General features: G+C 39.5%; 1 protein-coding gene across 4 annotated transcripts in view; it reads left to right on the forward strand.

Annotated features, from left to right (window-relative positions):
* Nucleotides 1–13,786, forward strand: part of LOC128687410 (uncharacterized) — a gene marked incomplete at its 3' end in the record, with an annotated part of 165,677 nt that overhangs the window by 53,789 nt on the left and 98,102 nt on the right. For all 4 annotated transcript variants that reach the window (XM_070092752.1, XM_070092754.1, XM_070092755.1 and 1 more), the window contains 1 exon segment: nucleotides 1,491–1,600. In XM_070092752.1, the coding sequence (XP_069948853.1) occupies nucleotides 1,491–1,600 (110 nt within the window).

Here is a 13,786-nt window from a genome sequence, read left to right on the forward strand (position 1 = left end):
CTTATCCCCCTATGATTTTTGCACTCTCTTTTGTCCCCTTTGCCTTTATACAAAGGAACTATGCATGCTCTCTGCCAATCCGTAGGTACCTTACCCTCTTCCATACATTTATTAAATAATTGCACCAACCACTCCAAAACTATATCCCCACCTGCTTTTAACATTTCTATCTTTATCCCATCAATCCCGGCTGCCTTACCCCCTTTCATTTTACCTACTGCCTCATGAACTTCCCACACTCACAACTGGCTCTTCCTCACTCCTACAAGATGTTATTCCTCCTTGCCTTATACACGAAATCACAGCTTCCCTATCTTCATCAACATTTAACAATTCCTCAAAATATTCCCTCCATCTTCCCAATACCTCTAACTCTCCATTTAATAACTCTCCTCTCCTATTTTTAACTGACAAATCCATTTGTTCTCTAGGCTTCCTTAACTTGTTAATCTCACTCCAAAACTTTCTCTTATTTTCAACAAAATTTGTTGATAACATCTCACCCACTCTCTCATTTGCTCTCTTTTTACATTGCTTCACCACTCTCTTAACCTCTCTCTTTTTCTCCATATACTCTTCCCTCCTTGCATCACTTCTACTTTGTAAAAACTTCTCATATGCTAACTTTTTCTCCCTTACTACTCTCTTTACATCATCATTCCACCAATCGCTCCTCTTCCCTCCCGCACCCACTTTCCTGTAACCACAAACTTCTGCTGAACACTCTAGCACTACATTTTTAAACCTACCCCATACCTCTTCGACCCCATTGCCTATGCTCTCATTAGCCCATCTATCGTCCAATAGCTGTTTATATCTTACCCTAACTGCCTCCTCTTTTAGTTTATTAACCTTCACCTCTCTCTTCCCTGATGCTTCTATTCTCCTTGTATCTCATCTACCTTTTACTCTCAGTGTAACTACAACTAGAAAGTGATCTGATATATCTGTGGCCCCTCTTTAAACATGTACATCCTGAAGTCTACTCAACAGTCTTCATCTACCAATACATAATCCAACAAACTACTGTCATTTCGCCCTACATCATATCTTGTATACTTATTTATCCTCTTTTTCTTAAAATATGTATTACCTATAACTAAACCCCTTTCTATACAAAGTTCATTTTTTTTTGTTTGTATTTGTATAAATAAGTCACCATGGGGCCTATAACAATTAGTGATAACAGCCAACCTAACAGAAAATTGGTTGGGAAGAACTTGTTTGATACTCAAATGGAGTGGCACTCAAACAGCCTTCTGGAATGACTGAAGGTCACATACTGAGGTTCCACTGTATTTTACTTATCAGTAAACAGTGATTTTTTTTTTTTTTTTTCATTTTAGGCTCTTGATGAAAAATATGCCTGTTGCAAAATGTTAGTTAATACAGAAAATGTGGGCAGTTACCTTGATGTTTCCCTTTATATTGATACAGTATTGTGATTTCCATACAGAAAGTCAACTGCTGATGAGTATATCTTTTGTTAGGTTTGATTTTGGTGGAGGTCGATCCAGCGTTCGCAGTGTGGAAATTCAAACAGAGTCTTCATATTCTAAAGCTAAAGTGCGAAGAAGGCTTAATGTTACTGTGGCCAGAGGTGGGTTTATTATATCAAAAAATTTAATTTATTTTATTTAAGTAATATCAGTAGCTGCTGTGCTCAAAATGATGATGATTATTTCCTAAAATTCAATGGGTTTTGAGAATTTTCCTTTTCTGGTTACCTGGCCCTGGGTCAGGATTGTCTGGTGCTTGCCTTGTTAACTAGGCTGTTGCTGATGGCGGCCCATTGGCCCTCATATCTATCACAGCCTGGTTGATCTAGTACTTGATGGAGGAACTTGTCTGATTTTCTCTTGACGATTTCTGCACTCGTTCCAGCAGTATTTCTGATATCTGACAAGATGCTAAAAAAGCCTGGGACTGCATACATTATATTAATACAGTGTTCTTCTGTGGCCATGGCACCCCTACCTTTAAAAGGGTTTATTATACACATTTTACCATATCTCTAACCCACTTTAGTTGTTATGGCTGTGTGCAGATTTGAGAACATTCCATCAGGTACTTTCCACGTATATATTATCGTGTATTGTTCTCTTCTCCATTCCAGCAAGTATACATAATTAATACTTTGAGGCATTCCCAGTCATTTAACCCTAGGGTTTCGGACGTATAGTATGGCTTATGCACCAGTGTTTTTGACGTGCTAGAACGCCTAAATTCTAGTGCCCCCAAATCTAGTGAGAGAAAGCTGGTAGGCCTACATATGAAAGAATGGGTCTATGTGGTCAGTGTGCGCAGTTTAAAAAAAATCCTGCAGCACACAGTGTGTAATGAGAAAAAAAAAAACTTTGTCCGTGTTTTCGGATTAAAACAGCGACTTTGCACTGTATTTTCATGTGATATTTATTGTTGTATTCTAGTTTTCCTGGTCTCATTTTATAGAATGGAAGACATATTACAGGAATTGAGATAATTTTGACTGGTTTTACAATGAAAAGCACCTTGAAATTGAGCTCAAAGTAGCAGAAATGTTCGATTTTTACCAAAGTTCAAAAGTAAACAAATCATGCTAAGCGTCCAATACACATCAACTGGTGAGTCTAATATTCTTTCACAAGTACGCTGATATTATTTATACCATTTCTACACTAATGCAGTAGTCTGCATAACAGTAAGTCTTCTATTTTTTTGTGAGAATAAAAATTCAAAGTGGAAAGCAAAAGAATGTAAGAGGGGCATGGGGACGTGACTAATGAACAGAGGAAATGTTATTTTAGTGCCAGGAATGTCTTTCTTGTTTATTCTGTACCCTATTTGGAAATTGGCATCTTTTGAAATTTGTGTGAAATTGGCAAAATTGCTAAATTCTGACCATTGTATTGGATAGTTGAAATCGGTAAATGGGTGGTTTCTTGTACTCCTTCGATAGAAAAAATGGAGTTCTAGTGAAATATTTATGATTTTTGTCGACTAGTACACTGGAATTAGCTGAAAATGGGGCTCAAAGTGGGCAAAATCGCCGATGCGTAAACATCGTTGAGACCGCTAACTTCATGAGAGAATAATTCCGTAAGTTTTCCATCAAATTTCATACTTTTGGTGTCATTGTGATAGGGAAAAGATTCTCTGTCATTTCATAAGTAAATTTTTTTTTTTCTGAAAAATTTTTGACCCTGAGAATAAGTCTGGGAGAGGGCCTGGGGACCCTGAAAGGGTTAAATGCTTTAATCACTCTGTGCTACTTGTAAATCAATTCACTTCGTACAGTAACTAATGAAAGATCTAATTTATAATTACAGTAGGGCCCTGCTTTACAGTGTTTTGCTTTACGGTGTTCTGCTAATACAGTCTCATTAAATGTTGTATATTACAGTAATATACACATTTTCATTAATCCATGTTTGATATTTTTTCAAAATTACATAATAAGCATGATATATAACCTATAAACATGATAAATACACCCCACAGTAAAATAAATTAACATAAATATGAGATGTGGTAGCCAGACGACTTGTATGAGTGACGGCAAGAATAGCGTTTTCTGTAGTCCAACTTCAGAGAAAATGTGTAAACTATAATATTACTGGGGGTAACTGTAGAAAATTATTCCTCTCATATGCCTTCACTCAGGGCATCATTTCTTCTAAAAATGGCTTTGCATTAGAACGGGAGTGTTGCTCTTTATTTATTCTACTGTATCAACGTGAAGGTAACTTGTACACAAACCAGATGCATTCACCTGGTTTGCTTACAAAACTCTTGTCTGCCTGATTTGTTTACATAACTCCGCTCCTGTCCTCTCACGTGTACAGTGGATCCTCGGTTAACGCCTTTAATCCGTTCCAGAGAGCTAGCCATTAACCAATTTAGCCTTTATCCGAATTAATTTTCCCCATAAGAAATAATGGAAATCTAATTAATCCATTTCAGATACCCAAAAGTATTAAACAAAATAATTTTTTTACATGAAATATACATTTCCCTACACAGAAAACAACGATACATGACTAATAAAACAATAATAACATCACACTTACGTTTATTGTGGACTTGCTGATGAGTGATGAGACAGGAGGAAGGCAGAGGATGAAGGTGTTCTAGTGTTTGGAAGGGGAATCCCCTTCCATAAAGACTTCAGGTAACAAGTCCTTTTCTGGCTTGTGTCCTGGGAGTGCCTGTTCCTCCTGAGTAATGTAGGTCCTGTTTGGCATTTTCTTCCTAAACAGGCCTGTTTTGTCACAATTGAACACTTGTGGGGTTTTAATTTTTCAGTCTCTATGTACCCCGTAAAGTCCTGCACATATTTTTCAGCAGCTTTTTTGTCAGAACTGGCAGCCTTACCCTGCCTTATCATACCATACCACCATCACAACCACTACCACCGTCTACTATCACCATCACTACCACCCTCTACTACCACCATCACTACCACCCTCTACTACCACCATCACTACCACCCTCTACTACCACCATCACTACCACCCTCTACTACCACCATCACTACCACCCTCTACTACCACCATCACTACCACCCTCTACTACCACCATCACTACCACCCTCTACTACCACCATCACTACCACTCTCTACCACCATCACTACCACCCTCTACCATCATCACTACCACCCTCTACCATCATCACTACCACCCTCTACCACTATCACAATTGCTGCCACCCTCTACCACCATCACAATCGCTACCACCCTCTACCACCATCACAATTGCTACCACCCTCTACCACCATCACAATTGCTACCACCCTCTACCACCATCACTACCACCCTCTACCACCATCACTACCACCCTCTACCACCATCACAATCACTACCACCCTCTTCCATCATCACTACCACCCTCTTCCATCATCACTACCACCCTCTTCCATCATCACTACCACCCTCTTCCATCATCACTACCACCCTCTTCCATCATCACTACCACCCTCTTCCATCATCACTACCACCCTCTACCACCATCACTACCACCCTCTACCACCATCACTACCACCCTCTACCACCATCACTACCACCTTCTACCACCATCACTACCACCTTCTACCACCATCACTACCATCTTCTACCACCATCACTACCATCTTCTACCACCATCACTACCATCTTCTACCACCATCACTACCATCTTCTACCACCATCACTACCATCTTCTACCACCATCACTACCATCTTCTACCACCATCACTACCACCTTCTACCACCATCACCCTCTACCACCATCACTACCACCCTCTACCACCACCACTTTCGTACTTTTTTACAAACTTTTTCTTAAATTATGTGTTTCTCACATTCTTTACCATAGGGCTAGCACTAGAAGCTTTTTTGGGGCCCATGGTGGCTTATTTAGCAGTTACAAGCACCAAAAGCAATGGAATACTACAAAATATATCGCATGTACATGCGGAATTGTCCTTACTGGCTTTGTAAACATTGGCACACTGGCTGGTACACGGAGTGAGTGGCTGGGCCTGCTCAGGCCGCTGCACCGACACGTTCGGGACGAAAGCTCCTAACCGCGTTTTTAGGTGTTATCTGAGCCAATTTTTTCATGCCAAAGTGAGGTGTTATCCGATTTTGGCGCTATCCGGTCCAGGCGTTAACCGAGGGTCCACTGTACTCATTCTCTGTCTCTCATTTATTCATTTTATATCGTTTACTCACCTCTGACCCTACATTAAGACTACAAATATTTTATGTAATGAGTGTACCGTTTATGCATTTTACTTTATTTTTTTAATGCCTAGTTCTATTGCTAACTTAATACTATATGTTATTGTGAACTTATATGCATTTATAAGTGGAAAATAAGGGCATTCCACTTTATGGCAATTTCTGCTTTACGGCAGTAGCCTGGAACCTAACCTGTCGTATAAGTGGGGCCCTGCTGTATATACAAGCTCTGTGACAATAATGGGTCAGGCTATAGTATACTATATTCAGGATGGGTAATTATCTTGGTCCTGCTTCATTTTATGCTCTTCATTGTTGAGAGCCCCATAATTAAAAGTAAAGTACAGTAAAGGTTTATTTCTTTGCAAAGGTTACAATATATAATTACAATTTTGGTTTGCTAAGTAGAAAGAAAGCCACTATCATACCGGGGCATTTCGGGCAGACTAATCCTAATACGTACATAGTAACTACTTAAAACTAGACAAGTGGTTTACATGATGACAATCATGTTTAATCTTAATACTAATGCGAGGTAGCCAAGGTGGAAGTTTCTAAGTATAATAATCTTGAAGTTGCACATTATAAAAAATATTACAATTAATGATTCAGTCAGTAATATTTCATGGACTGGCAGAAGTTTAAAGTATAGAGGCCACATAAAATAACTAGTTAGTTGTTTTGGTTGATTTGATTAATATTGAGAGATAAGATGATTTTTTAGCAAAATCCTAAATTTATAAGTAGACAGGGGATCCTTTACCGGTTCTGGTAGCGAGTTCCAGATTTTCAGGCTCTTTATGCCTTTATGGGCATAGCATTTTTGCACAGTGTGAGACTGACACGAGGGATGTTGAAGAGTGCCTTATGCCTTGTATTGTGACTGTGCATTCTGTTGTAACTGTCAAGGAGTAGTTTAAGTGGAGGATTTATAGTGGAATTTAATGTTCTGTATATGTAGAAGGCATTATAATACAAGTGTATGTCTTGTATATTTAGCAAGTTCAGGCTTTTGAGATGTGGTGGGGTGTGTTGTCTAGCACAGGAACTGGTAATCAACTGCGCAGCAGCTTTTTGTTAGGTTATTAAAGGTTTAAGGTGGTTGGCTGTAGTTGATCCCCAGGCACAAATATCTTAGGTGAGGTAAGGATATATTAAAGAGTGGTATAGGGGAAGGAGTGCTGTTTGTGGTACATAGTATCGTATCCTGGAAAGGATTCCTACTGATTTGGACATTTTCTTGCTTATTTATTGGATGTGGGAATGAAATTCAAGATCACAGTCAAGGAGAAGACCTAGAAATTTACCCTCAGTGTGCCTTGATATAGGGGAAACCATTTATCGATATGTTTAGTTGGATACTTAACCCTTTCAGGGTTTTTTGACGTATGTACTGTACTAGTACGTCTTACGCACCAGGGTTATTGACGTACTAGTATGCATAAATTCCAGCATCCTCAAATCAAGCAGGAAAAGGCTGGTAGGCCTAGATGTGAGAGAATGGGTCTCCGTGGTCAGTGTGCGCGGTACAAAAAAAATAGGGGACCCAGTGTTGCATTTTGGGAAAGCCATTTTATTACACCTTGTTCACCATGTCTAGCACTAAGAAACTCCTCACTCCTTCGCTAATTGGGGCTCTTTTGTTCCCAAGTGACAGTTCAAACACAGATGGAAGTGCCAGTGAAGATGAATTTCATTGTTTTGAGGAGTTTGTGACCGAAAGCAGTGCCCAGGAAACCAGAAGGAAGGAAGGATGAAGGAAGGTAGGAAGAAAGGGAGGAAGGACAGAAGAGATAAGAGGAAGGAAGGAAGGAAGGGAGGAAGTAAGGGAGGAAGTAGACCATCAACCTAGGATAACCCAAAAAATTCAGACAGCGACTTATTTCCATGTGGGTTGGTGGGGTGGGGAGGAAGGGATGGGTGTTGACAGGCAGTGAGGGTGGTGAGTGATGGTGTGATTTGCCATTGTGACACTAATTATGCCGGTGACTCAGCATATTTACAAGTCCACCCCCCACACAACAACTAGGAACTTAACGGAAGCTGTAGCAGTTCTGGGAAGTGTCCAGTGACTTTATATGTGTATATATGTGATAGAAAAATAGTAATAAACAGCATTTTTTATTGTTGGTTTGTGTAAACATGTTTTGTAAACTTATAATGACTGTTTGTGCAGTTATTGTGTAGCATACAATGATTGAATATACATTCAGTATACCTTATATTGGACTCACAGGCCATGAAAGTTACTTGAAGGAAGAAAGAAAGGAAGGAGGGAAGGTAGGCAGGAAGGAAGAGATGAGAGGAAGGAAGGAGGGAAGGTAGGTAGGAAGGAGGGAAGGTAGGTAGGAAGAAGGGAAGGTGGGAAGGAAGGAAGGAAAGGAGGAGGGTAGGTTTGTGGGGAGGAAGGGATGTGTTGTGGAAGGCATTGAGGTTAGTGAGTGGTGGTATGATGCATCATTGTGACACAAGACACACTGGTGCAAGCTTTCAGAACCTCTTGCATTTATAGGAACCTGTCCAGTGGCTGTGTATATATGATAGAAAAATAGTAGTAAACAACATTTTTTATTGTTGGTTTGTGTAAACATGTTTTGTAAACAATATAATGACAGTAAAGTTTGTGCTGTTGTTGTGTAGTATACAATAAGTGAATATATACCAAATAGTCTTTATATTGGTCTCAGAGACCATAAAAGTTACTTGAAAAAATAAAATATTAAAAAATAAAAAGAAGTAGAGAAAACAAAATAAACTATTACCGGGTGACTGGCAGTCAGCGACGTTGCTGTAAGCAGTTCAATTTCTGCCAAATTTACACCTCCATATCTCAGTAAATATTGAGCGCAAAAAAATTTTTTTGGCCTATAATACTCCCTCCCCCCCCCCCAAAAAAAAAAAAAAAAAAACTATCATTTCATAAGAAATTTTTTTTTTATGAATATTTTTCGACCCTGAGGACAAGTTTGGGAGAAGACCTGTCAACCATGAAAGGGATAAGGCTCTGTTGCCAAACAGATGAAGTATGTTTTGTCTATGTTGAGAGTGAGTTTGTTGGTTATCATCCAAGTATGTATTTTTAGCAGCTCGTTGTTTACAGTGTTTCTAAGCACAGCCGGGTTTGAATGGGAGTAGACATAAGTAATGTCATCAGCGAATAGGACTGGTTTAACCCTTTGACTGTTTCAGACCCCTCTCTGAAACTGTAATTCTATGTCGCTCAATTTTTGAAAAAAAAAAAATTATTTTTTCTTATGAAATGATAGAGAATCTTTTCCCGATGGTAATGACACCAAAAGTTCGAAATTTGGTCGAAAACTCATGGAATTATGCTCCCGCGAATTTAGCGGTCTCGGCGACATAAGCGTATCGGCGATTTTGCCGACTTTGAGCCCTATTTTCAGCCAATTCCATTGTTCCAGTTGACCAAACTCATAGCTATTTCTTTAGAACTCCATTTTATCTATCAGATGAGTACAAGAAACCTCCCATTTACTAATTTGGACTACCCAATATGGTGGTGAGAAATTGGCAATTTGGCCAGTTTCACGCAAACTAAAAAAGATGCCAATTTCAAAATAGGGTCCAGAATAAACAAGGTAGACATTCGTGTCACTAAAATAACATATGCTCTGTTCATTAGTCACATCTCTAGGCTCCTCTTATATTATTATTGCTTTCTATTTTGATTTTTTATTCATACAAAAAAATACAAAATTTACTGTTATGCAGACTACTGCATTATTGTAAAAATGGTATAAATAATATCAGTGCACTAGTGAAAGAATATTAGACTCCCCAGTTGACGTGTATTGGACGTGTGGTGTGATTTATTTACTCCTGTACATTGGTAAAAATCAAACATTTCCGCTACTTTGAGCTCAGTTTCAAGGTCGTTTTCATCGTCAAAGTAATGAAAATCATCTCTATTTCTGTAATATGTTTTCCATTTTATCACCCAAGACCATGAAAACGCGAATACAACGATAAATACTATACGAAAATACACCTCAAAGTCGGCGTTTTATTCCAAAAAAACGATCAGTTTTTTTTTTCTCATTACGCAATGTGTGCTGCAGGATTTTTTTTTATGTGGTGCACACTGACCACACAGACCCATTCTCTCACATGTGGGCCTACCAGCTTTCTCCCGCTTGATTTGAAGCCGCTAGAATTATTGAGTATATATACGTCAGAAACATTGGCTCGTAAGACGTATTTATACGTCGAAAACAGTCAAAGGGTTAAGGGTTGGGATGCATTGGGAGATCATCGATGTAGATGAGAAAGAGGAGTGGGGCTAGGACACTACCCTGGGGTACTCCTACAGCTACAGGCTGGATAGTGGAGTTGACTCTGTTTGCATGTACATACTGGTGTCTGTCGTTTAGATAGGATTTTAGGCTATCAAGGGAATGTCCTCTGATGCTGTAATGGTTTAGTTATAGGTGAAGGAGATTGTGGTCGACTGGATCAATTGCTTTCCGTAGGTCAATGAAGAACCCCAGAGGGTATTTATTTTTTTCCAGAGCTGTATATATTAGGTCAAGCATTTGTATAATAGCATCATTCATACTTGTTTTTGGTCTAAACCCAAACTGGCAGGAGTTAAGTATGCTGTTGGATATAAGGTAGGAGTAAAGTCGTTTGTGTATTATTTTTTCGAATATTTTGGAAAGTAAGGGCAAGTTTGATATGGGTCTGTAGTTGTTCAAGTCAGTTGGATCACCTCCTTTGTGGATGGGGGTGACCTTTGCTGTCTTGAGTATAGATGGGAAGGTTGAGGACTCCACAAATTTGTTAAACAATGCTGTAATAATGGGTTACAGCTCATGTGCAGCTGTTTTATATATGAATGGTGGCAAGTTATCTATATCTCCTGCTTTGTTTTTTTATGATTAATGACTAGTGAGTCTTTAGTAGAATTAGTTGGAGCTAGAAATAGAGTACAGTGGACTCTCCTTTTTCATTGATCTCCGTTATCGCCAATTTCCATTTTCGCCGATTTTTTTCATCAAAATATTGGTTGTTTTCGTTGATTTCCTCCATTTTCGTCGATGGTACGGAACCTGTCCAGTGCCCAGTGCGCACACAAAGCCGCCTCCCACACGCATTCTGATGCAATGTCGCTTTGTTTCTTGGTGAGTGAACATATCCTGCGAGGTCATATGAAACATTTCGTAATACTAATCCATTGTTCTTGGCGCTTGTTTATTGTGTGTGACTGCTAAATAAGCCACCATGGGCCCAAAGAAAGCTCCTAGTGCCAGCCGTTTGGTAAAGAAAGTGAGAAACACGATAGAATTAAAGAAAGAAATCATAGCAAAGTACCAATGTAGAGGAGGAAGAGCGAGGGAAGAATGTGCCTTCAGTGATTCTGTGATATATATGGTACTAAAGCAGCACGAGTCGATAAAGGCTATAGCACCAGCCAGTGATAAAGTGTAGCATTAACAGTGTAGCAAGTAAGTTAAGCGATTAATCAATAGAAAAAGGACAGCATGAACCTAGCTCCTCCAATGTTGTTGGAGTTATATAGGGCTACTGACAACACAGCCACCTGTGCCGCCGCCTTCACCACCACTTATGCTCTCAGTGGCCCTTATACACCCAACAACAACACAACACCACTCATGACAAACATAATGACATTTTATTCATTCTAGAGTTTGTCTTGTTTCTGTGTTATTAATATTGTTTATTATGTCATATTAGATGAATTGTGTTAGATAAAGCGGCAGCGGCAGCAACAGCAGCGACCTCCAAGCTCCGTACCTTTCTCCAACTATCAGAGCCACCAATGCTTCTATGATGACCTAGTTACAAGCAAAACTGCACTACCCAACGTAGCACCCAGAATGACCAAAGATTACCAACAGTGAAACCTACAAAGCGAAAATAATAGAGATCAAAGGAAGACTGCCCTCAAACCCAAAGCAACACCCTGCTGCCAGCCGAACAACGCAACCCTAAGCTTTGTATAACTACAACTTCTTCTTAACTACAACAATTCCTGTAGTATTATGAGGCGCATTCTCAGAGGAAACAGCACCAAGGCCAGCAAGGAAACATTGAAAAATCAACTATTCAACAAGTGTAGCCAGGAGGACGCTGGCCCAGCTACCTCCCCTCTCACCACCGCTCAAGGCGACACCACAACAATAACAACATTTGAGTCACTAAAGACACCCTTCTCCTGCATTATTCTTACTGAGACCTGGCTTAAGCAGGACACAGTTGATACCTACCTACTACCAGGATACACAGCAATCCACAACTGCAGACCATACCAAGTTGGGGGTGGTACTGCAATCTATTACTCTAACCAACTATCTTGTATTAACACTAATTGCTTTAGTGATGAATATGGGGAATACATTTTTGCTAATTTTACTGTAAAAAACGTCAAGACGCCTATAACAATCGGTGCCATATACCGGATACCCCACACAAACATCCCAAACTTCAGTGAGAATCTAAAGTCACTAATAACAAACAGACAAATGAATAAGCACCACCTTCTCTTAGCTGGAGACTTCAATATCAACCTTGGCCTACCAGATGATCAGACTGTAACTGATTTCATCAACAATATGAACAACACTTCTCATACCAACAATAACTAAACCAACCAGGCTGACTGAGACAAGTGCAACCATAATAGACCACATATGGACCAATATACTAGCCCCCCTTAAATCAGGGATAATCACAGACAGCACTACTGACCACTATCCAACCTTCCTCTTAATAAACATTAATAAGCCACCACTCGAATACAACAAAGTTTCATTTAGACTCCATGACGAGGCCTCAATAAGGAAGTTCACAGCAGACCTAGAGACTGTTGACTGGCCTACAGAATTTTCCAATGCCAATGGTATTGATGATTGGACAGACATTTTTCTTAACAAAATACTTAGACTATACAACAAACATTGTCCTATAAAAACGAAACAGATCACGAATAAATGGCTTGGTTGCCCATGGCTAACCAGCAGCATTCTGAAATCCATTGATAAGAAACACCAATATGAAAAGCAATGTAGACAGGGCTTAATACACAAAGATATTCTCAAACAATATTCAACAGTTCTCACCAAACTAATAAAAAAAGCCAAACAACTGTACTACTCCAGCAGATTCACTGACACAAGAGGAGATATAAAAAAGACCTGGAAAACACTTTCGCAGATTCTGGGGACCCATAAACTGAAAAAAACAAGAATATTTTTCTAACTAACCCTCATGAAACACCACTGCATCCCACTGATACAGCTAACAAGATAAACGACTTCTTCTCAAACATAGGATCTAATCTCCCCCGTAAAATCCCACGTACCAATGCCCGTGCCAGGGACTACCTAGATGGGAATTTCCTGAATTCCTTCTATCTTGTACCAACTGAGCCCACGGAAGTCACCGCGATCATAAAGTCACTTAAAAATAACTCGGGGAATCTGTCTCACGTCCCACCATTATTGTACAAGCGAGCGGCCCATGTCCTTTCGCATGCTATTACATTACTTTTTAACAAGTCACTAGAAACTAGCACCTTCCCGACACTACTCAAGACACCAAGGGTTACACCAATACATAGAGATGGTGACCCTACAGACGTAAACAACTATAGGCCAATATCAAACTTACCATTGCTATCCAAAATCTTCGAGAAACTCGTGCACAGGAGACTATATTCATTTATAACATCTCAAAACATACTCAACCCCTGCCAATTTGGATTCAGGAAAAATAAAAGCACTAATGATGCAATTATAAAAATGCTGGACCTGCTTTACACAGCATTGGAAAATAAGGAATATTTGCTAGGAATTTTCATTGACCTAAGAAAAGCGTTTGACACAGTAGACCACGGCATCCTACTCCACAGACTTGACCACTGTGGTATAAGAGGCCATGCGCTTGCATATTTTAAATCCTACCTCTCTAATAGGTATCAGTATGTCACCATTAAAGACACAGCCTCATCAATACAGCCACTTGATACTGGAGTTCTGCAGGGGAGTGTCCTTGGACCCCTGCTCTTCCTCATTTACATCAATGATCTTCCAAACATATCCCAACA

Source organism: Cherax quadricarinatus, chromosome 40, assembly GCF_038502225.1.
Source record: "Cherax quadricarinatus isolate ZL_2023a chromosome 40, ASM3850222v1, whole genome shotgun sequence".
Taxonomy (NCBI): domain Eukaryota; kingdom Metazoa; phylum Arthropoda; class Malacostraca; order Decapoda; family Parastacidae; genus Cherax; species Cherax quadricarinatus.